The sequence below is a fragment of the Brettanomyces bruxellensis genome, chromosome 9 (assembly GCF_011074885.1).
Source record: "Brettanomyces bruxellensis chromosome 9, complete sequence".
Taxonomy (NCBI): domain Eukaryota; kingdom Fungi; phylum Ascomycota; class Pichiomycetes; order Pichiales; family Pichiaceae; genus Brettanomyces; species Brettanomyces bruxellensis.
Window position 1 is genome coordinate 1,331,970 of NC_054690.1, and position 23,459 is coordinate 1,355,428.

The 23,459-nt window shown below is 37.5% G+C and overlaps 8 protein-coding genes and 1 non-coding gene across 9 annotated transcripts; 3 read left to right on the forward strand and 6 right to left on the reverse strand.

Annotated features, from left to right (window-relative positions):
• Positions 1-406: 406 nt before the first annotated feature.
• BRETT_002446 (uncharacterized protein) lies at positions 407-829 on the forward strand (the record flags this gene model as incomplete). The annotated part of the gene is made up of 1 exon (XM_041280975.1): positions 407-829. The coding sequence occupies one exon, from the start codon at positions 407-409 to the stop codon at positions 827-829; it is 423 nt and encodes a 140-aa protein (XP_041138766.1).
• Positions 830-2,025: 1,196 nt separating this feature from the next.
• On the forward strand, positions 2,026-3,657 carry BRETT_002447 (uncharacterized protein; the record flags this gene model as incomplete). Its single annotated transcript, XM_041280976.1, has 1 exon — positions 2,026-3,657. The coding sequence occupies one exon, from the start codon at positions 2,026-2,028 to the stop codon at positions 3,655-3,657; it is 1,632 nt and encodes a 543-aa protein (XP_041138767.1).
• Positions 3,658-3,992: 335 nt separating this feature from the next.
• On the reverse strand, positions 3,993-4,066 carry BRETT_002448. Its single transcript has one exon. It is a non-coding gene; the product is annotated as a tRNA-Met (tRNA).
• Positions 4,067-6,176: 2,110 nt separating this feature from the next.
• Positions 6,177-7,516, reverse strand: BRETT_002449 (uncharacterized protein; the record flags this gene model as incomplete). Its single annotated transcript, XM_041280977.1, has 2 exons — positions 6,177-6,545; positions 6,590-7,516. 2 exons carry the CDS (start codon positions 7,514-7,516, stop codon positions 6,177-6,179), a joined length of 1,296 nt encoding a protein of 431 aa, XP_041138768.1.
• Positions 7,517-13,650: 6,134 nt separating this feature from the next.
• BRETT_002450 (uncharacterized protein) lies at positions 13,651-15,129 on the forward strand (the record flags this gene model as incomplete). Its single annotated transcript, XM_041280978.1, has 1 exon — positions 13,651-15,129. The coding sequence occupies one exon, from the start codon at positions 13,651-13,653 to the stop codon at positions 15,127-15,129; it is 1,479 nt and encodes a 492-aa protein (XP_041138769.1).
• Positions 15,130-15,133: 4 nt separating this feature from the next.
• Positions 15,134-16,411, reverse strand: BRETT_002451 (uncharacterized protein; the record flags this gene model as incomplete). Its single annotated transcript, XM_041280979.1, has 1 exon — positions 15,134-16,411. The coding sequence occupies one exon, from the start codon at positions 16,409-16,411 to the stop codon at positions 15,134-15,136; it is 1,278 nt and encodes a 425-aa protein (XP_041138770.1).
• A 757-nt stretch (positions 16,412-17,168) lies between these two features.
• BRETT_002452 (uncharacterized protein) lies at positions 17,169-17,447 on the reverse strand (the record flags this gene model as incomplete). The annotated part of the gene is made up of 1 exon (XM_041280980.1): positions 17,169-17,447. The coding sequence occupies one exon, from the start codon at positions 17,445-17,447 to the stop codon at positions 17,169-17,171; it is 279 nt and encodes a 92-aa protein (XP_041138771.1).
• A 386-nt stretch (positions 17,448-17,833) lies between these two features.
• BRETT_002453 (uncharacterized protein) lies at positions 17,834-21,133 on the reverse strand (the record flags this gene model as incomplete). Its single annotated transcript, XM_041280981.1, has 1 exon — positions 17,834-21,133. The coding sequence occupies one exon, from the start codon at positions 21,131-21,133 to the stop codon at positions 17,834-17,836; it is 3,300 nt and encodes a 1,099-aa protein (XP_041138772.1).
• A 252-nt stretch (positions 21,134-21,385) lies between these two features.
• On the reverse strand, positions 21,386-22,453 carry BRETT_002454 (uncharacterized protein; the record flags this gene model as incomplete). Its single annotated transcript, XM_041280982.1, has 1 exon — positions 21,386-22,453. One exon carries the CDS (start codon positions 22,451-22,453, stop codon positions 21,386-21,388), a length of 1,068 nt encoding a protein of 355 aa, XP_041138773.1.
• Between the last annotated feature and the right edge of the window lie 1,006 nt (positions 22,454-23,459).

A 23,459-nucleotide genomic window follows, 5' to 3' on the forward strand; every position in this document is an offset into this window, starting at 1 on the left:
CATTTATTCTGGGTTTACTTTTTTTTCGTGCTGTGGATAATAAACGTGTTTACATTGCTCTGTATTCAGCAAAAGTGCTGATAAAACTTTAAAAGAACATTCTACGCCGAGAACTTTAACTAGGGGACGCGGGAAAAAAAAGGGGAAAAAATAAAATAAAAAATCACTTTCAGATAGCGGCTAATCAATTTATTTACTTGACACTTGGAGATAAGAAATTTCAGAAGTAGATGACACATTCATTCATGCTTTGAATCATTTAGTTTATTCGTTGATTTTTGGCTGGTAAACCAAACCATACGTACAAGAAATACGTGAACCGAAATCTAGAGGGACTAACTTCTATATTTTTCTCCCAGTTTTTTATTTTATTTTGGCATTTGCGGGTGATAAGCATAATCTAAAGATGGTGGAATCAGACGATCTTCTGATTATGTCCAAGAAGACAGGCCAAATCATGAAAGAGAAGCAGGGCTTTGCACCGTCTGAGAAGGATGATGAGCCTGCTAAGCAATATGATGGAAAGTATTATACTTTCATAGATTTCAAACCAGACCTGAAAAAATGGTCTGAGATGGATGATCAAAGTTGGAGTTTGATTATTGGATTTGTTCTGATCAGAGTGTTATCGCCATTAATTCTCGTATTACATACAGTTTTTACATTTGGCTACATGTGGTTCAAATTTAGATTAAGATTAGATAACCCGGTTCTTGCCAAGATTTATCCATATCTCATGACTTGGTTATGTCTGGATTTACTTATAGTCCAGTTCGGTAACAAGTGGTTGTTTAGCCACAATTACTACAGGTTACGGAATAGGGATTAGATGTTCTGATATGTGTACACACTCTGGAATTCTTCCGACACATTATTGCCCGTGGAGTTCGGAATTAAATGTTTGCTAGGCACGCTTTTTCGTTTACTTACAGTTCCGGAAACCATAAATACACGAAGAAGCTTTTTGTAATTGCTTATTATATGCTTGGTCGTACTAGTAAAACATTTGTTAATTTAAATGGCAGTCCATTATCGATACATGTGTAAATAGTGTGAAAAAGGAATGCATCCTATCCTTCTTATGCGTGTAATATTTCGGAATAATTACGTTTTCTTCCTTCCACTCTGTAAGTTGTAATAATTGGTATCAACGTGCACCAGAAAATAAAATAATATTGGTTCGGATTATGTGCTACTCGGGATTTAAATTCAAAATCTTCCGAAAATGACTGTAAAACAGGTATTCGTCAAAGTGGATTGTGAATTTGTGCACCGGCAAGATGAGTCCGGAACCCGAGCTAAGTAAATCCAGATCTTATAATATGTACTAGTCCAGATGTGGACCCTACCTAAATCATATGCCTCAACAGTGATGTATATGCGGAATAATAGCAAGCCAAAAAAATCTAAGGCAGTTCTATATTCCATAACATTCCAATGACGTCATAGCAGGTCATTGTGATTATTGAGTCGTCAAAAAGGCTGCGCCTTAAGGAATCGGAAAGAAGAAGAAAAAAGGTTTTTTGGGTTTAACATAGTAACCAAACATGTTTTACATCATAATAATTGCCATGTTAAATCACGCATTCAGAGACTTACACCCCTGAATTTTGTTTTCTATTAGTCGAAGCCTTAAATGGCGTCTACTAATCCAATTTTGAAATGTGTAGTTTTTCGGCTCCAAAATGGCCTTCCAGCGAAAAAAAAAAAAAAAATATTATAACAATAAAATTAATTGTGGAAATTACCTCATTGAGATAAGGCAAGTAGCAAATCAGAATAGAAGAAGGGAGTGTAACTGAAAACAGTATACGTGAGTGCATAAACATTGGTTGTCTTCCACATACGTGCAGGAAACTGGTTTTCTATATAAAGGTAAAGGGATCCGCTTTTTTTTTATGCTAATAGGCCTTTTCATCATACCTTGGCCGACCTCTTCAAATTTTTTCCACAATTAAAGACTAACAGTTCAATCATTACAGAAGGCTTAGATCACGTTAGCATAAATTTGAATTAAAAACCAACATGACTGAAATCAATAATCCAAGATTATTTTTAAGGCGATCAAATACTTCCAGTAATTTGAACGGTGTTCCATCAACAACGAAATTTGGTACTATCTCTGATGAACGTACTCCAAGGAAGTCCGGTTTCCAATCTTTCCTTAACAATGATGGAATTGATCAGATGAAGCCAGAGCCTAAGAAGGCCAGCTCATCTATTTCACTTTCTGATCAGTGGGCTGGATCTCTTCAGCAGATGACAAAGCTTAATGAACCTGTCGATGAGGAATCAAATGCAGCTTTGGAGGGGTTAGTGAAGAAGTCGCAAACTGCATTATCCAGCTTGTCCTTAACGGAAAGCTCCGGTAAAAGGTATAGGAAAAAGATTATTGATCACCCTAGAGTGGCTTCTTATGCTTTTGCCTTTGATATAGATGGTGTTATTAAGAATGGACCACAAACAATCCCTTATGCTCGGGAAGCAATGAGAATGCTTAATGGTGATAACAAGTACCGGATACTGGTTCCATATATTTTTGTCACTAATGGTGGAGGAAATCCAGAGTCTGAAAGAGCCAAAGATCTCTCAAAACGCTTAGACTGTGAAATAAACGAGGAGCAAATTATTCAAGGTCATACTCCAATGAAAAGTCTTGCTTCATTATACAAGAATGTTCTGGTTGTTGGCGGAGTTGGCGACACTTGTCGGAAAATTGCCGAAGGTTATGGATTTGAAAATGTGTACATACCGTTGGATGTCATGTACTGGAACCCTGCAGTGTCTCCTTACTACACACTAAGTGAAGAGGAAAAGAATATTTGCAAGAAGGATGTTAATTTCTCGAAGACAAAGATTGATGCTATTTTGGTATTTGCTGACTCCAGGAATTGGGCCGCTGATGAGCAAATCATCTTGGAACTCCTTCTTTCCAAAGGCGGTTATATGGGCACTGTCTCAAAGAATTATAACCAGGGACCTGCACTTTATTTTGCTCATTCTGATTTTATCTGGTCCACTGACTACAAGCTTTCCAGATATGGCATGGGAGCTTTGCAAGTTTCGATTGCTGCACTTTACAAAGAAACTACTGGTAAGGAACTTAAAGTGACAAGATTCGGCAAACCCCAACGTGGTACGTTTAAATTTGCAAAGAAAGTCCTTTCTAATTGGCGTAGAGATGTGTTGGAGGAATATGTTGAAGTTCTAGCAGAGATTCCAGACGGTGAAGATGAGGATGCAGTCACAAAGAGACTAGCAAAATCAATAAATATGGGTCCAATGAAAAAGAAAGGCAGTTCTCGTCGTGGTTCAAATACGAGTATGAGCAGCACTGAGTCTGATGAATCTGGGGATTCTGATGAAGGTCTTACTTTCCGCGTTATGAATGCAATCGGTAGGCAAATACCTCAGCCTTCGACAGTTTATTTTGTGGGTGACACACCTGATTCGGATATCAGATTTGCAAACTCACATGATGAGTCTTGGTATTCCATTCTTGTGAAGACTGGCGTTTATCAGGAAGGCACTGTTCCTAAATATCAGCCAAAGAAGATTGAAGATAATGTTTTGGAGGCTGTGAAGTTTGCTATTCGTAGAGAGGCAAAAAAGGAATTGGATGAGTGGAATGCGGATGCAGTTGATCCAGAAAATTAGACAAAACTGCTAGTACGGTATGCAGAAACTGCATAATTTTAAAACACGTTCCTTTTCTATCAAGTCAAAGGTTTCGATCTCATATTTTCGGTCGTGCCTCATTAGTTCGCTTAGTTATATCATACAAGGTTTAGTTTATCATCGGCGAATGAAATCTAGCAAGTAATGGTCATTAACTTTTTCGGTTTTTCTATATCTAACTTATTATTATTCAAAAATAAAACAACACTTCAAATGTAATGTTAATATCTGTAATGCATTGCTTCTTGTTTTAATTTCTTTTGTTCCTGCAAAAAATCAATTCCTCCAAGAAAAAAAAAAAAATTAAAAATTAATGCTTCTAGCGAGGTTCGAACTCGCGATCTTCAGATTATGAGACTAACGCCTTAACCAGCTGGGCCACAGAAGCAATTCGAATTTTGTATTCGACGTGCTTTTACATAGTATTAATGTAATTAAACGCCTAAGAGTTATAATATACTTTTTTGATGTTCTTTTTTACCAAGGTTGTATAAAATCTTATATTTTATTTTCTAATATTAAAATATGATACTAAAAATGATTCCGACTATGCTGCTATGTGGGACATATGAGAATATTACCTAGTATTAGGCAATCTATTATTATATGTCATTAGATTTATTTGTTTTGAGATCTGAACTTATTCTAGAGTAACGAAGATTTAGAATAATATCTATTAGAGACAATCCTGGATAAAATGCACTAACTGTGTATGTTATGGAATCAGCAGAAAAATGGTTATGCGTGATCATAATTCTGTTTTTGAGAATTAAATCTTTTTTTTATATTATGTATGATTACCTCACTTTATTTTCCTTTTTATTTTTACTTTACTTTATCTCTTTTATATATCTTGTTTCTTCTACGAAGGGACGAGACCCGATAGCCTATTTTGCAATACGACTAGTTCGACTCGACTCCACTTTGATGGTAACAGAGTAAAGGGAGTAAATTCATTTTCTTCTATCGTGACACCTACACAATTGTTAGAATTAACATTATCACACAGACCACTTGGTACATTTATATCCACCCACTTAGGTAACCGACCTTACAATTGTCTGAATCTCTCCGACTGCTAGGTTCTTATTAGTTCTATTAAAGAAGGAGTTTGATAGTTAAAGCCCGGGAGTAACTCATAAGGTCTCTCTTAACTCCGACATGCTATTTCTTTATGGCGATTTTGAACTCATGGCTTATTTTTGAGAATGGTTGAATAAAATCAGTTATTAATAACGTATTATAGTTGAATGTCTTGTCTGTTCTGTGAGCATATGTCTGCAACAAGTTTTAAAGACAACTAAAAATATGTTAGTTTGAGCCGCTACAAAACCGGATATCTACAATGCCTGGAGATAACTATACTTGAATAATATTAACATATCTTCGAGATCTTAATTGTGTTGCACGAAGCATAGAGGAAAAAAACGTACTTCCTCTACCCTGTCATCATTGTATGGACCAGTTGAATTACAAAATAGACTATTGGTCTCGCAATTTTGCGAGAGATGAAAGTTATCTATAAAAGGTAGTAAAGCAAAATTCAACTAGTTTGTGGAAAGAGAGCCAAACAATATTATCTAATCGACCTACCTTGTGAACTCTGATTTTAAATATTTTCGCACCCGAAAACCTGTCAAATATGAAATGGATCTCAGATACTTTTAGATTTCTTTTTCACCACTTCTTATTCTTCACCTTTCACGACTCTTTATTTCTGTTCTTTTCTTTTTGATCTTAAAACACTCTACCAATTCACAGATTTTGAAGAAAGAATACTTGAATTTAGTTCATAAAAATGTCGAACTCTCTTCATACACGCTAGGGATTACAATACATTTTTATGCTTTCCGTATTTCTAAACATAGACGATACATTCTCAATAGGATTATCTTTAACGAATATCATTTTTTATCAAGAAATTCCAATCATCCTGATTGCATCTTCAGTAACATATGCACATACCCGAAAACGCTGCAACCGAGTGTAAACAATTTCTCATTACGATTACTTCTGAGCAGATTCCAAATAAACTATGGCTATAATGATTTCCACAAGATATGAACAATAAACTCCTGATGATTTAAAATTTTCTAAGCAATATAACACTTTTTTCACTCACAACGATGCCCAGCAAAACACATTCAGAGAGGTTAGTACACTTGACAATTATTTCGATAAAGAAGGGTACTGGTATGAAATGGGTAAAAGCTTTTTACGAAACTTACGTAAAATAGGAGGTATCAATGAAGCTTTTGTTTAAGCGAATTCTGAACATGCTCATTTACTAGTTTATCGATGAAGCAGATCATACAATTAAAGTGACGACAGTAAGTAAATTCAATTACATGTGTCTTTTTCGAGGGCCAGGTTAAAATTACAAGAATTCATTTAGAAACAGTAGGATATAAAAAGTAACCAATCTAGAAAATAATTAATATTAATATTACAACCAAAGAAATAAAATGAAATGTACACGCAAACAAAAACTAACCAATTTATAGCGTGCCATTCGGTGGACGAGGAACAATCATTTGCTGAAACTGGGGAATATGAGGATCAAAAACTTGTGGTCCAGGGGCGGGACGTCCACCCATCTGTTGCTGCAACAGTTCTTGACCTTTCTGATAATCCAGCATTTGATTAACGTAAGGTGGAGGATACATCTGCAGTTGTTGTTGAGGTGGATGTGGCATTTGTTGCTGATCTACCACTCTTGGAAATGTTGCAGGAGCGTTTGCTGGAGTAGGAGGTTGATAAGGCCACGATCCGGAAGGATACGGTGCTGTTGAAAATGGCCGTGTAAGTTGTGATGGACTTTGCCGTGGTTGCTGCTGTGAAATTTGCTGCTGTGGGATGGTAAATCCCTGTGGAACATTAACAGGAACATACCCAGCTGTAGATGGCATACCAGAGCGGGAACGCCAGGAGGGTAAGAAGGTGAAGTCACAGGAACCATGCCAGGATAACCAGGTGTCTGCGAAGATGGAGGGTATGACCACTGGACGGGTTGAGGGCCAACAAAAGATGCATTTTGTGGAATATATTGCGGCGGCACATAACTAGGCATCGGTGGTGCGGAATAAGATGCTGCAGGAACTCTGAAAGCATGTTCTCCTGCTTTTGATTGGGCCTTTAAAATCTTGCTTCGAATCATGGCATCCACGTGTGCATATCCACTGCATATCTTGTGCGACTTGATACAGTTGTGGCAGAAGGGACGATGCTCATCACATTTAATGCGTCTTCTTCTGCACGTAAGACAACCTGTCCGACTTCTTCTGCTGAATGCTCTCTTCTTATGAACATCGTTATGCTTCTTCTGAGGAGAAGAAGTCATTGAAGAAGAACGCGACGACCCAGTAAAAGACATGGAGGTATCTGCAGTAGTTGTCATCCCATGACTTTGATCTGGTTTGGATGATTTATCCATAACAACTGGAATTTCATGCTTTGGGCTTGAAGACCTCTTCTGTTTATCCACCAACTCTCGGTGATCCATCGGTGATAACAACCTGTGAATATTCGAAACGCTTCTTTTCGCAGTTTTCGGTGTGCTTAAGTTTAATTCCGCAGATACCACTTTTGGTTGTGAATAAACCACTGATTCTTTTAAAGGTTGTATATGTGAAGAATGTTCGATCGACGTGGAAGTCATTAGTGTATGTCGGTCACTCAAAGCAGCCTGTTCATTCGAGGAAACTCTTTTCATTATATTTGCGGCAGTGCTTCGAATCGTTGCTCCCTTAGGAAACGGGGAAGACGTCTTTTCTGTAGAAACTAATGCACCTAGTGTTGCTGAGGTATTTGTGGGCACATCCTTCTGTTTTGAAAGCATGGCTAAATGTATTGAGCGTCTGAAAAATTGTAATATAGAGCGTGACTCACAGAACCAGTCAAGTGAGATTTGTATGTAGTAAATTCGAAATTCCCTGTGCAGTTGGTCAAAAAGACAAGATATGAGTAGAACAAGCTGTGAGTCCTACCTAAGTAAGTATGGAAAGATCTCTTGACAAAATGGTTACAAAAGATAAGGATGCGAAAAATGTAGCCATAAAATGAAGACCAAAGAGAGTCAGAAGTAACAAAAATAGACTCAAATTAACCGGAAATAAGGAAGGAAACGGAACTGAAAATAAGACGATAACGAAAAGCCTTAGCAAAAGCACAGACTAGTATCGTAGAGGGAACACAGAAAATATACAGTGTATATATGAAGAAAATAAGAAGTAGTTTTTTAGAATCCGAAGGAGGAGGGAAACGCAAGAGGAAAATGGATAAGTATTTAGTAGCTTTGCATTCGGAGTAAGCGGGACAATAGAAGAATTCGAAACGAGTGCAGACAGCTTAAGAGAATATATGAGGTATGAACAATCAAACGCAGACTAACTCTGAGATGGAAACTTGTTAATGCATGAAAGTTTCATTGCGGCTGTGGTGTTGCATGATATGCTTGTCTGCATTGCTGCATTAAAAAAAAAAACATGGCTGTTCCGGTTAGTCAATTAACACAATAGAAGAAAACTGCGAGGGAAAACAAGAGAGCTATTGCCCCGAGTTTGTGCATCACGATCGGAAATTTTCTGATATGCGATACTTGTTTACCCATTTTATTTATTTATTTTTGCTTTAATTCTTAAAATTTTTTTTCTCTCACTTTTCCGCTGGCTGTAGCATCTTTCATCTCACGTTTTCCTGCGTCACGAAATTGAAATATATCTAGCAAACAACATTTTCCAAACCCTAAAGACATATTTGTCAGATAGCAAACGAAATACCGGCCAGAAGGAAAAGAAATCATGCTTTCGTACTTTTACTGAAAGAAGAAACAACGCTTATAATATTACATGGCATAAATCTAGAGGATACAGTGCATCTAGGTTCAGAACACCTTGCCGATTTCAGCCGGTGATTTTCCTTACTTTGTGTTGGAGGATAGCCTATCCGACTTATTTGTAATACGCGAGACTCTTTTTTATTTTGCACATTTGAGGCAGAATTTTTTATCGTAGCGAATCATTCTGATTTTGATTGTGCGGCAACTTTCAGTCTCATCTTAATGGCTGAATAGAGGTGGGTGTAAAAAAATGCATGCGTACGGTCTGCAAAGAATATCTACAATAGAAAATTAAACTTGAATTTTTCTTTGTTTTAATGTCCTTAATACCCCCCGGTTTGCTTTTTTTTTCGGCCACACAACAGCCCATTCGACCGCGTTTAAAAACACCTCTAGAAAACGAGAAGAACAAAGAATATCCAGTAAATGTTAGTTTTAGCGCTTAGATCCCAGCTTCAGGTGTTGAAAATGTGGGTACTTTGAGAGCGAACAAAAGGAAACATGCTTAATCGACTTAACCATTATCTATTTCGGCCAACTATTATTAGAAACATAATGGAACACATGGAATGTAAATTGTACTAACAAAACTACCAGGCACATCTTGAAATTACCAGATTACACTACACAAGTCACCAGAGAAAGTAGGTTTTGTCCAATGGGTGTGTTTCGTATTCTTGGTTAGAATTTTCTTTACGTGTAGAAATTGACTAGCACGCTCACATTTATATTTTTGATACATGTGGACCGTGTGCTGGAAAGCGTAAGTAAGCAGCAATCATGGAAATTCGATTGTCAGGGGTTGTTTCAACACGCATGCCATTTTTTATTGTTCCTTTATTATCTACTTTTTAATCTCCGGCTCAATTGTTACAAAATTTGCGAATCCGCTTACGAAGGCGAAAATCTTGGCTTGTTTTTTATTCAGTTCTTTCATTTCCTTATTGGCTTATTCATATATTTTTTTTTGGATTTTTCTGTGGTGAGGAATCCAGAAGACAGAATGGGGGGTCATATATATACATACGTGCATACATATAGACTCAGAGAAGAAGCAACTCAACAGACTGAAGTGAAAAGCTATGAAAATAAAAACATCAGCGTTGTTGCGTGTACGTCACAATCAAGCAGAAGCTTCTTTCTTATGTTTGAACATATACTATGCTATAGTATATTTGAATACCTGAACACATTCAAAGGAAGGACGTACGGATAAACACAATAGGGAATGCTTAACGCTAAATAAATAAATTATCCGATCGTATTCCGTGGGTGCACAGATATTTAAGAAGGAAATTGGTCCGGATTCCAGATGGATGTGTATATCACAGAAGAATAGTTAACAAGAAAAAAAAGAAAGAAGTCCTTTGAAGTATTAGGAATAATGGCCAGAGGTAAGACCACCGAATGTCTGCATGAAGTGCGTCACGATTTGAAACCCGGATTACGGTTTTGTGTTATCGGTATTAATTCGGGATATCATCAGCCTGCTATATTTTTCCTTAGTCTGGCTTGTCGCAAAAATTATATTACTGCGCTCCTCAACCAGGCCAGATCGTTTCAAATACAATGTAGAAACTCGTTCTCAAAATTTACGCTATTGTTCGACCTTTCCGGATTTCTCCTATACGTATATGATCTTATTTTTTCCCCCCTTTATTATTAATGCACTCTTGCACGGATTTGCGCCAGTCTGAAAACACTTTAATTCATAACGTGGGAAGTACGATTAAATCTTAAACTTCGGTATCAAACCTATCAAGGTCAGTGGAAAAAGAAAAAAGAATATTAAAATTAGACCATATGACCGGTTGAGCTTTCCAGAATCACTTCGATGGGGATGTATTCATATCACGATAATGAACAAATCAGGGGATGTGTAGTGGCTTATTGACGTACACAGTTAAAAGAGCAGGGGAAACAGCAATTTTTAAGGAGAAGGAAATTCACATTCAGGGCAGGACGTGTTTCATTTTCGTTTATTGGGCTGAATAACAATTGATTACATTTATGTGATCCAGAAGAAAAAGAAATCAGAAAGAAGAATGGACGTAATTTTAGTTAAAAATGTGAACCATTGTCAGAGAGAATTCAGCAAACGAGGAAAGAAAAGGATAAAAAACAAGTAAAAGCATAGAGACTGACCCCCCGATTTAGTTTCCTGTAACACCGCTCAATAATAATACCAATAACTTTTATACGGTACGGATTGATGAAAAAAAAAAGAATATTGCTTCATTCATCACTAATGAGATACTTCCTTTAATATTTCCGACGGAGGATTGATTTGATCACTTGAAACTTCCCCCGGATACGGATCGGCATATGCAATAATTTCATTATTTTCTTAATAAATTTCGGTGGGAATGTAAACAATGACACTGTCTTTTGATGGATCGGGATATGCCCGCCTATAAGGGCTAATTAGAAGGCTGCCTGAACCATTAAAATACCGAAATTATTGTACACACACAAAAATAAACTTCAAATACTAGAGGGATTTGGAATGCAATGTGTGATAAGGGAAGGAAAAAATAATAAAAAATCCCGCCAAGTTAAGCTGGGCACTGCTGTTCGTGGGATTTGCAGACATCATTATTGGGAGACCTAACAATCCATTTGATCTATAATGCGGGAAAATACAGATATTGCAGAAATCACCAGATCAACAATGTAAAATGCAGGAGAGAGCATATAAGCGTGCAAAAGGCTGCGTTACATTATTCTATTTTTTTGTGTATTATACGATCAATAATAAAGCAAAAATCATTTCCGTCATTGGAGAGAGGGGGGGGGGAAAGGAAAAAGCGTTACAAAAGATATGAAAAAGAAATCAAAGGGGGATACAAATGAATAATAAGAATGTGAGATGGTAACCTGAAAAGTGAAAATAGAATACGATTCATCATAAATAGGCATTAGAGATTGGATAGAATCACAAAAAAGAGAATAGTAAAGCATGCAATTGTAGTTTGCGATGACGAAAATGCAGCAATAAGAAATTTTTGCAGCAAACACAATTATCAACTTGAATTCAGAGGTACGTTGATGATATACTTTGCCGCCTAAAATTTGGCAGAAGGTGTTCTGGGTACTGGAAAATGTGGGTGAAAATCGCAGGCTAGATTAACAAAAAAATTTTTTTGGTTACTAAATTTACAACTCGGGGAAATTAACACGTAACAATTAACAAATTATGGCCCAGCGAAAATTACACAATAGAGAATTCCATATTTAAAAGTCAATATATGCAGGATCGTGTATGTAATAACTGTGTTATATTCCCGATGGTGTGCTTCTTTTTCACATGAGGCAGTGCGGAACAAAAGAAACGAAAAAGAAGAATTTGAACAAGTGCAAAATAATTACACAAACGAGATTGAAAATGGAGAAAATTAAAGACCATACATAATTTTTGTTTCAGTTGCGTTTCCATGGAGAGCGGCGTTTACGAAAAAAATATTCACAGTTCAATCCAATACCGGAAATAATGCCGGGATACGAAATAAATGTCCGCCTTTTATTGTTTAACTTTCTGGGCTAAGTATGATTTCGTATTTCGAGCTTAAACTTATTTAATTTTATATTTGCTGGGTGTGGAAATGCTTGTTTTAGCCGGCTCGCTGTGAATTGAAACCTTACAAGAATGTTATATTGAAGATCTTGAGAAGTTAGATGGGGAAATGTTATCGTAGATCGGGATTCCAATGATGAAAATATACATACATAATGCACTGCATAAAACATTCCTTGAGTATAAGAAGAGATTAAAGTTGCCCATGCAAGGTTGACTACATCAGAATTATGCTTTTATAAAAAATAAAGGGTAACAACTGAAATAATATTATTACTTTGCGTATGTTATATTTCTGTCACATGCTGAAACCGACGTTATGGGGCTTAGGTGTTGGGATGTCAAGAAAACAAGAACGGTCATGGGAAAAAGTTATCAAATAATATATATATTCTTTGTAGTTGTTGTAACGACGGGAAATATTAGTTTTATCAGGTTTGAAGATCTAGTTTTCAGTACCAATCGCACCCAGCCACTGAACTCGCAAAATCACAAGAATCGGTATTTTCTTTTTTTATTGCTGTTGCTTTTGCTGAAACTATTATATTTGAACAATAAATGTGAAACTTGTTTGTCTGAAGACGAATTTGGAATTGAGGCTGTTTTTGACGCATTTTTAATAATTTCGGCCAATATCTCTTAAAGTAGATGACCAACTACTTTGAAGCAAATCGTTGTATTTTAACGACTTATTTTATGATTGTAGTCAAAATAAATTATCCCGTTTAGCCTTGACATGTTGCTATGACTAGAATCCGTAGAAACAGTCTTTAACTTTATTTTTGAAAAACTGATGTTTCATATATCAGCTTTCTTAAACTATAATAGCAATATTGGTTCTCGTATTTCAAAACTATATTTCAGGTGATATATATCAGCGGAGTCCGGCTTCAATTACATCATACGCTTTGCTTTATGGTGAGCAAGGTTCTTTGGGGTTCGAACTGGATGTGAGAAATAAATTATGTTATGCTGATTGGATGGATATTCGTTCTAAATGCATATTAGCTTTGAGTTAAACCTAAATCGCCTCAAAGAAGGACTAAACTTCTGAATAGCCTTTCCACTTTTGAAAAGGCCACATAGAAAAGCTTATATTTCTTTATGTGAGCACGAAATGTAGACTCAGCTTGAATGCTACCCGGATCAATTGCTGGGTACCTCAGAAATGGGGAAAGATAGGGGCATGAATTTGAAAATCCTGGATTTTCAAAAGCAAAAGCAAGCGGCTAAAGTCGGATTCAATTCCAAAATACGCAAGAATCCGATGAAAAAAGATAGCTATATATATTGGCTGGAGATTACTTGAGTTTCGTGCTCTATTAAACATCCAAGAAGTATTTGAAGTCTACTCTTTCGCTAATACGATGAATCATAAAACCGTTTCAACTAGTACGATGTATAATTCTGCATACACTTTTTTTTTTTTTTTTTTTTTTTTTTTTTCAGCCTCATCTCTCTGGGTTAGTAAAAAGAAAAAAGAACGTTGACATGAATTGCTTAAATATATTGTTGACTCCATTTCGCAAACTTCTGCATTTTCGTGTTAGGAATTGTGAAAATGAACTTTGTGCTTGTAGGTATATTGTGCGGACTTTCAGTGGTGCGGTCAGAGGAGGTGAGAGGAGTGGACCCAAAGTTAATTGATAGATATACACCAGATGCAGATGGATTTTTTCATTGCTTGAATGATTCATCAATTAGAATCCCATTCAATCGAGTCAATGATAATTACTGTGATTGTCCGGATGGCTCAGATGAACCAGGTACATCGGCATGTGCAAATGGCCGATTTTATTGCCGGAATATAGGATTTAAAGGTAATTACATTCCTTCTGCATGGGTAGATGATGGAATTTGTGATTATGATTTATGTTGTGATGGTTCGGAAGAAAAATCAGGAAAATGCGAAAATAGATGCCAGGAGTACAACAGGAAGTATGAGCAAGAAAGAAAGAGGAATAATATGATGGTTGATAAGGGGCTTAAAGTGAAAAGGAAGATAATTGAAGCCTCGCGAAAGAAGCACAAACTTCTAAAAGAACAGGTGTCAATGCTCATCGAGGAACAGACTAAGGTACAAAGTAAATTGCACACTTTACAGGAGCAAAGTAAGAAGATGAATACAGAGAACAGAAAAGCTGTTGATGAGGCATTTATGGGATATGAGGAGAAGCTAAAGAATATAAGTGAGAAGGCGGATATTCAGGACAAAAAGGTGAATGAGCTCGAGACAAGACTTTTTAATTTGGAGCAAGCCCTTGAAACTATGGTTAAGGAGTACAACCACAATTTCAACGACCCTGCAGTGAAAAGAGCTGCGAAAATATTTCAGGACTATGCGGCGAACCAAGAAATTTTGAAGGAGGAGGAAATACGAAACCCGGACACTCTTAATGGTGAATTTCAAAGTTTAGAGAAACTATTTGCCGAATCAAAGATGTCTGTTGCGGAATTACAGAGGCAATCCACGCAGTCTTTATCCGTGAGAAGAGCCGGATGGAACAAACGGTTTAAAGCAACCATTGTGAACATGGTAGATTCATTTTTAGGCGTTCAAAGCAAGAAAAGTGTACAGGATACAACTGAGATGGATATGGAAACTGTGGAGAAAGAAGTTGAGGAGGCAGAAAAGCGTGCAGAAGAGCTTAAGAGCACACTAGAACAGAAACAGAAAGAACTGGGAAAAGTATACGGGCCTGAGGATATTTTACGGTCGAAAGATGATTGCATCGAGAAAAAGCTTGGAGATTATGTTTACAGGATGTGCTTTATAGGGGAATTTGTGCAAAAAGATAGGAACAGTCGTGGAGTTAGAGTTGGAAGCTACGAATCAGCAGAGTATGATGATGAGCAACAACAGTTGGTGATTAAGTATGGAGGAGGTGAAAAATGCTGGAATGGACCGAAAAGATCGGCAGAAGTGAGAGCAAGCTGTGGAGATAAGGATGAAATTCTATTTGTTAGTGAGCCTGAGAAGTGCTCGTATATCTTTGAGATGAGGTCGCCAATGGCATGTACAGAAAGCCAGAAATACTAATTACTCAGGCTTTAACATACATCATGACAGCTGTAATATCATCGGGCTTACCTCCTATGTAATGCTGGCCGGTAGCCTTTGACAGCCTTTGCGAAAACACACTGCTGAAATTTGGGTTGTTTGCAAGAGTAACCGTTTGGTCAACAAGAGACTTATTGACTTTTGAAATTGCTCGTTGCGGGTCCGATGCACTCAACAATGCATCGTTCAAATATATCTCTATATCCTGAGGACTAATATTGTCTATCATTCCGTCGGTGCTGAAAATCACGACATCTTCAGGTTGAAGTTTGACACTATAGGAATCAGCATCGGCAGGAACGTTTCGGAGAAAGCCGGAGCCTTTCTTCTTGGCGTTCTGAATCATCTCATCCGGGATGATGGAAAGCTGGTATGGTGCATTAAAATAATACACCTGCTCCTTCGATTCATAGAAGCACTTATATCTTCCATTTTCCTGCTTTCTGAAAATGCCAAACCAGGAATCTCCGAGGTTTAGGGCTGTGAAAGCCATCGCTTTGGAATCAACTATGCCAAATGAGGCAGTTGTGGATCCAACCTGCACCCGCCCGCTTTTCTGGACAGATTCAAATGCTATTTCTAGAATATCCGATATTGGCAAACTTGGATCAGTTAAATACTCCTTTGTTATCGCTCTCGAAAGCTCCCTGCTGATTGCACTCGAGTCATAACCTTGCTCAGACCACCCTCCAACACCATCTAGTACACCAATCATGACACCAGAGTCACTTGCCGCACAAACGTAGTTGTCCTCACCAGTCGGCGAGGTCGTCGCGTCGATCGACGCAGCATCGACGGTGCCCGGCTCGTAGATTGTATTTTTCATGCCGGATTGTGCTCTTTGGCGTGTCATCTTCTTGAATTCAGCAACGAAGCCACCTTCGTCTGATTTCTTGCTGCCGAGTCTATCCTTTGGGTTGTATGCAACAGAGACAGTGAACTGGGATGCACAATCGACAAATTTTTTGGTGAATTGCTGGCCGTTTTTAAAAGAACGGTAGTACTTGAAAGCTTCCTCTGAAAAGTGACTGGAGGTGGAAATTCCACGAGATTGTTGGAAGAAAAAGCCTTTTGACAGGTTCGCTACCGTTGGAGACGTGTGCAGAGATGTATTTGAATGGAAAACACCATAATTGGGAATACCAGAGTCCAAACAAGGGCTTGATGTGATAGATGATGATACCGGACGTGCTTTTGAAGCAAAGAAAAATGCTGACTTACTTTGGGAAGCAAGCATCCGTACAGGACACGACATGGACATATGTTTGTTTGTGTAAGAGAGACAGGATGAGCAGAGGATAAAAATAAGGCATAAGAAAAATATCATTAGTGTATCCAAAGACTAGTAAAGGAAGTAAGAAGAGTTGAAACTGAAGCGGGAATTTGGAGAAAGAGCAGGTAGACTATAAAATGCAGCCAAAAAAAAATAAAAAAAAATAAAAAAATAAAAAAATGAAGTTTGGAATTGAAAATTTCATCCGGGGGTGGGGAAAATTTAATCAGGGGGCTGATGCCTGACAGACGGGGCTGTGAAGAAAGAATTTGCTTTGCGGCAATAGGTAATAAGAAAACACATAGTAAATACAATATTTTAACTTTATCTACAAAGTTCTTACAGCAGGATAATGATACAAATACTGCCATAACGAACATTCTTGAGCACAACTTGAAGCCGGAGTCAATTTACTTATTTAGCTACCAGGATGGGTTAGCGCTTCTCTTAAATAATACCACTTATGACTCGAAGGTATAGATATGTAGTGATTTATTGGAATATATGAAACACCATTTTAAATATAACAGATGAATAAAACAAGGAAGGAGGTGGTGAAGGGAAGGATGTTCCCACCAATAGAGGATCGTATAGTTAACTTAACACATACCAAACTCCAGATTCTTCAGTATGCTTTTATTTCCATTACGGCAATATGAACAAGTGTGCGAAATGCGGTGGCTACTCACAGCTTAAAGCTGGCCACACCCAATCAGCAGTAATTTCCATTCTCATTGCCTCAATTTCATGCTTTAGCAGATTCTAATGTCTTAAGAGTATCCTCAATTGCCTTTCCCCAATCCAAATCTTTGCTTTCCCAATCAATTTTACCCGCCTTATCGATCTTCACTTGATGCTGAAGCTGCCACTCCTTCTTTGCTTCATTAATGAGTTTTTGCTTTTGAGCGGCCTTCTGCTCTTCTATCTCTCTTTTTCCTTGGCTTTTAAGATTTTTGTCATGAACAAATCCATACACAAGACCAGAGCCCAAGGCAAAGTATCTAAGCACGTTAAGAGTCGTCATTCTGATGCTAATATTAGATTATGCAAAGTCTGTGTATTCAGATTTCTTCGCTCTACAATTGAATCTTGATATACCGTCTATCTTCACATATATTTCTTGTATTATCTTTTTTATTTTATTTTATTTTTTTTCTTCCTCTGCTTTTTTGCTTTTCTCCAATAAAAACCCAGCTGTTTTCTCACAACCTTATTTTTTTTTAAGGAAAAACTCGCGCGCATACCTTACGTAAGCATTTTTTTAGCTTTTCCAGGACCACACTTTATATGATTAAGTAACATAAGAATATAAGAACCAGCCCACCACCTATTATACATATACTACCTACTGTTCAAATTCTAAAGAACTCACATGCAATTTTCGTATATATATACACAAACTCACAAGTACTATTGCATAGCCCTCACCTTATCCAGAACTATCGATTTAATGGCTTCTTTTTCTTTCTGGCTTTTTTCTAAACGCTCGATGTAATTTTGTGCAAATTTCGCCGTGTTTGGAAGAACCAAATCATGGCCTTCCACATTGTTCCCAGACCTTCTAAGAAAAGTAAACTTACTGCCATTGGTTGAAGCAACCAAGCCATTATTGGCCGATCTATTATAAGGACCAATTGAATTTGCACGATCAGTAAGAGTCGAAGAGTCTGAATTTTCTGCTTCAGAAACGTTAGATGAGCTGGCATTATATTTTTTGAACTTCGCTTTTGTAAGAAGAAGCTTTGGGTTCAGAAGAGAGCTTTGCCTTGAATTAGAAGAATCAGAAGCTCTATTATTAACGGCTTCAATTTTCAATCTTCCAAACTCATCTTCCAAATGGCCTTCAAGTCGTTCATTGACGATTTTCCCAGGATTCAGAGTATTCATGCTTAGCATGGATTCGTTATCGTCCAAAGAAATAGATAAAGAGGAATCGCTTTCATTTTCATTAGCAAAAGCATCATCCTCACCTTCTGCACTATCATAATCACTCTCATCATCACTTTCATCATCATCCCCATAGTCATCCTCATCGTCGTCGTCGTCATCATCATCCTCATCGTCGTCGTCATCATCATTATCGTCGTCGTCATCATCATTATCGTCGTCGTCATCATCATTATCGTCGTCGTCATCATCGTCATCATCATCATCATCATCATCATCTTCTTCTATATTAAAGTCACCTTTTTGGCTCTCAGTAAGCTCACCTGATTCTTTTATTGCTAATGCAAACTCACTCAAGGCCTGCTTGTAGGAATCAGAAAGACCAATGTTATAAGCAAGCTTTATTTTATTTAACAAGATCGTGATTTCCATGGGTACAGGCTTTACCTTTGTCCAGAGATAACAATCAAAAAAGCAGAAGAAGATCAACTTCTTGTTCCTATCAAGAAACGCAAACTTGTACTTTAGAGTAAGCAATAATTCAGCAAGCATCCGAACCCTAAAATAACTTTCTGGGGGATCTAAGATGCACTTTTCATTTATATCGGGAAAACTGGATTCATGTCCAAACATCAAAATCTTAAATTGCAATTTTGATAGATAGCCGATTGGAATAAGTTTGCGGTTTCTTAAACATGCAAGATATCGTATCTGTGCCAACCGCTTCCGGTTATCCTCAAAACTGTTGTTTTCGAACCCGACATCAATCTTATATATTAAAGCATCTATTAGTACAACCTTTAGGTGAAGATAAATCGGTTTGCTTTGAACTAATTTCAACAACACTTTCGATAGGTCTTTTATACCACTATAGGTAAAATTCTCTGGCATTGCAAAAAATCCTGCCATCCTGTAAAATGTCTTCTGGTCACCCCAATTAATGCAATGAATCAATGCGACGATTTTTTCAGCACGTTTGGGTTGCTCAGCCATTCCATTAATAAGCATTCTGAGCATTAACTGAATTTTATCCACAGTATCAAGTTCTATTTCGTTTTGAGATGACATCTGATTGGATTCAAGAGGAGTTAATGACATGCAGAGAGAAAGTATATCTTTCTTTGTTTCGAGACGAACACTTCCATCCTTTTGAATATCCTGAAGAGTCATGACCATCTGCTTAACATAGTCCTTATATGCAGGATCATATTGAAGTGTGCGTCCACATATCTCAAAAATTTGGGAAAGTATCTCAATGTTGTTTTTCACTCTGACAGAAAGAACAAGCTTCTGGACAACAAACAAAACAAAATATACAGGGAGAAGGCCAAAGTTAACAAGCTCCGAGAACAATACTAATGATTTCATATTCGTCCAATCATGCGAAAGACAATACCTAATTTGCTTTTGCAAAGCTTCAGAAATTCCCCCAATTAATTCAGCAAAATAATCCTGTCCAATTTTTAGAAAACGACAATAATTGCGGATTTTGTATCGCTCTTTCACATTGTGAAGAAAGTATGTTTTAAGCCTGTTAATGGAGGCTTTGGTATTAAGATCTTGAGCCCAGAATTCGGTGGCAACTTTATCTACATCTTCTGCGCATATTGCTTCATCCAATTTCTCCAGAATTTCTGTGAGAATCTTACCCTTAGAGTCCAAATTTTCGTTGGTCTTATCACTATTACTCTCATCGGTCGCTTGGCAGCTCTGTTCGGTATTATCTTTCTTTTTCAGATTTGGAACCAAAACACTCAATGCTGGAATATCCTGATAAAACTTTCTTTCTGACGGATCTGTCCATATATTTGCAGAGGAAAATGAATCGTTAGATGGTTTCAGAAGTTGAATGGTCTCTTTTTCTGCTTCCTTTTCGTTTTCATCTGCACTCATATCAATATTCTCCTCTTCCTTTTTCACAACATTTTCAGGCTGCTCTACATCGAATACTTCTGTGCACAAATCTGCATATTTCTCAAACAATTCTAATTCATGCAAAGTTTGTTCAATCCTGTCCTTCAACCTCGTTTGCTCCTTACCCGTGTTGATTTCTGTGCTTACCTTCTTTTTATTTAAAGATTTAAGATCATCACGTAAAGCGACTATCCTGTCAAATGCATAATCGTCAAATTTCACCAGGCATGACAATATATTTGTTTGATCCTTCGGCGGTATGATTCGAGCCACATCTTCTTCCTTACTTGTAATGTATCCCTTGTAATTTTCAATAATCGTGAGGAGTACTTGTACATGTTCCGGTATTCGGGTTGATCCTTTACAAAGGACGAGCAGTAGCAAACTTCCCAGCAAGTAGTTTTCCCGATTAAGAATAGCGGCTGGAATTTCGGCTGTGGTATCTTCTATTAGCTTTATTTTACCAAACACCCCCAGAGTTGTTAGCTCCATAATAAATTGGAAACATAGACGTATTTCGGCCACGTTTGTCTTCTTTTTGATATTTTGACACACATACTCCGCAAAGCAGGCCATAAGTGCCGGCGTGAATTGCTCCGGAAATCTCTGATGAAGTGCAGAAATCACTTCGATTGCAGCTGAAATATCTTGAGATCTGCTAAGCTTTAACAAGGAATCGAACAATGCTGGAACAAGTTCATTGATATACTTTGTCAATGTTAAAGATCGCACTCCATCAAGAAGCGCCTTTTTATTCTCTTCACCAACTGAAAGTCGGACTCTTTTGATAAATGAAGTATTCTTTTTGAGACTACTGTCCAAATTACCTCGAGTTTCAAAATGGCATATTCCTGACCAGGCATCCAGATTATCACTTGCCGATTTGAGCCTTTCAGCCGTTATCTCCATGCTGAACGTTATATTTGAGTGAGCTCACAATACAAACCCATTTCTTGGGCGTATAACTTTGGGAAAAAGATAAAGAGAAACAATTGTCGCAGTAAGTAAGTAAGTAAGTGATTTAAGTCATCTCCTTTTTTTTTTTTTTTTTATATCTAAATATTTTTTCCTTTCTGCGATCTTTTTTTTTTTCAAATCTTCATTTATTCTCCAACAGACATATATACAAAAGGTCTAGCTATTTACAAAATCATACCGGATTTAACTTCTCTCTCTCGTGAATATACGACCATTAGGAAGACCGTACATCCTACGAACATTCTTCGTATTTCTATCCCAAGCACTTCTCCAAACATGGGCCCCAACGGCCTTCAAGTTATTATCTGCACTAAATTTCCTAATATCGAAACCTTCTCTTTCAGGTGCCTTATCAGCGGCTTTAAGCTTCTTTCCATCGGGCTGGCGGAACACCCATGCAGAAATTCTGTGATTTCCAGTATTCTTTTCTGGAACTGACGGGATGTAGGACACAAGTTCGCATTCTGGATGTGAAATAAGCTTTTTAGCATCTATAATAGGATCATCATTAGAAGCTGGCACATCCTTTAGCGCCCAAAGCAATTCAGTTTTGTAAGTATCATTCTCGACATCCGGAATATCTGGATCAACAACCAGGATTGTGTACAAATCGTTCTTAGACTTCTTAAACTCAATAATTTCAAAAGATGGTGGTCTGGAAGTCACATTTGATGATAAAATTGTTCCTGGCTCGATTTTCCTTGATAAACTGTTGCAAGGAAATACAACATTGACCTCAACCTCTGGATTCAGTGTGGGCATAGTATCGGGAATCACTCCTAAGGTCTCTAACCTCTGCATTGTCAACATTCTATTATATCCTTTCCATTTCTCTTCCAGAAAGCGTCGATAAACAGGCTGTGTCCTGTCCACACTGTTAGTAGCAAACATTGAGCGATAAACTACCTCTGGATTGTTTTTCTCGGCTTCGACCAGTAGATTTTCCCTTTTCTGCTCGAGTTCTTCTTTGGCTTTGCCATTTCCAACTTCGGCAATTTTCTTCTCGATGAGTTCTATTTTCTGGTATGTTTTCGCACTTTCTTCCTGCAAAGCATTATATGCGAGGGGATATATTTCATCCATACCAACCGGTGAATTGTATCTTATTCTACTTGCACCTTTTTTAAGAGAAACAGGTCCATGTGGAAGATTTGGGCTTAAAACTGCCTCTTGAAGCTTCTTGCTCTTGATTGCCAAACTTGGCGATCTTTTGGAAAAGTTTGACCATATTCCCTTTGACAATGAAGCCATTCTGAGAGTGAATAATAAATAACTGCTTAATGAATTCTGATTCTGCTTGTTCTTTAAGCTTGCAAAGGAAGTCTGGCCGAAATCATGCGTACATATTATTTAGAGAAGTTTAAATTTTTTGGTTTCCCGATTTTTCGTGAGGTCAGCAGAGAAAGTGCTTGCGTCAATAGACGCGTCTATAATTCATATGATTGCATGCTGCAGATGTACGTTTGGCAAAGAGTATACTTTATTTAGTTGTTGAACAAACAAGTGCAGGAATGAGGTGGCGAGCATGTTCTCTGTAAGGGTACATAAATGAATAATACAATTATGAAGAGGTAGAATGCAAAATGAGCATTAAAGTGTCATCATTCAACATACTCTTGACTACAGGCTGGTTTCTACAGAAACAGCATCATTTAAAAGCGCTCATTATCGTAATATCCATAATACATAACCTATGTACCATTTTGCATATATATAGCCAAAATCATGGCGTTCCGTACTATGGCAATGGCCCCTATTCAAAGTACACCTCTGCACCACATATTTTAAACTGTGGTGGCACGAACTTTTTGACTTCAGCTAGCTATACCAAAAGGCCGTACGGATATGAAGTGAGAACTTTCAGGATCGAACTGATCATAATCGATGGCCGGAAATAAACTTTCGATGTTTCCATAGTTCTCACAATTGTCGTGAAGTGAATTTTTCGAGGTTTCGTGTGTTTGGGCGCTTAATTTCTGCATGCCTGTGGTAGTGTCGTTATCACCCATTTTTTTAGCGCCAGAAAAGGGAGTTGAAATCGGGAAAGTGCACGTGTCACGAGGCATTAAGTTTTCAGGACAGTTTGAAGTTTTGTGTGGTATTTGGAATCCGAGTTTATTCAGCACTAGACGTAAATAGTGGGCAAGACATTTAGCTAAGGAGGTATTTTTATTTTTTGCCATACGCCTCACTGAGGAAGAGAAGTCAGCTTGATTTTCAGGAGTAATAACCCGTGACTGGTGTGAGAAAGTGATGA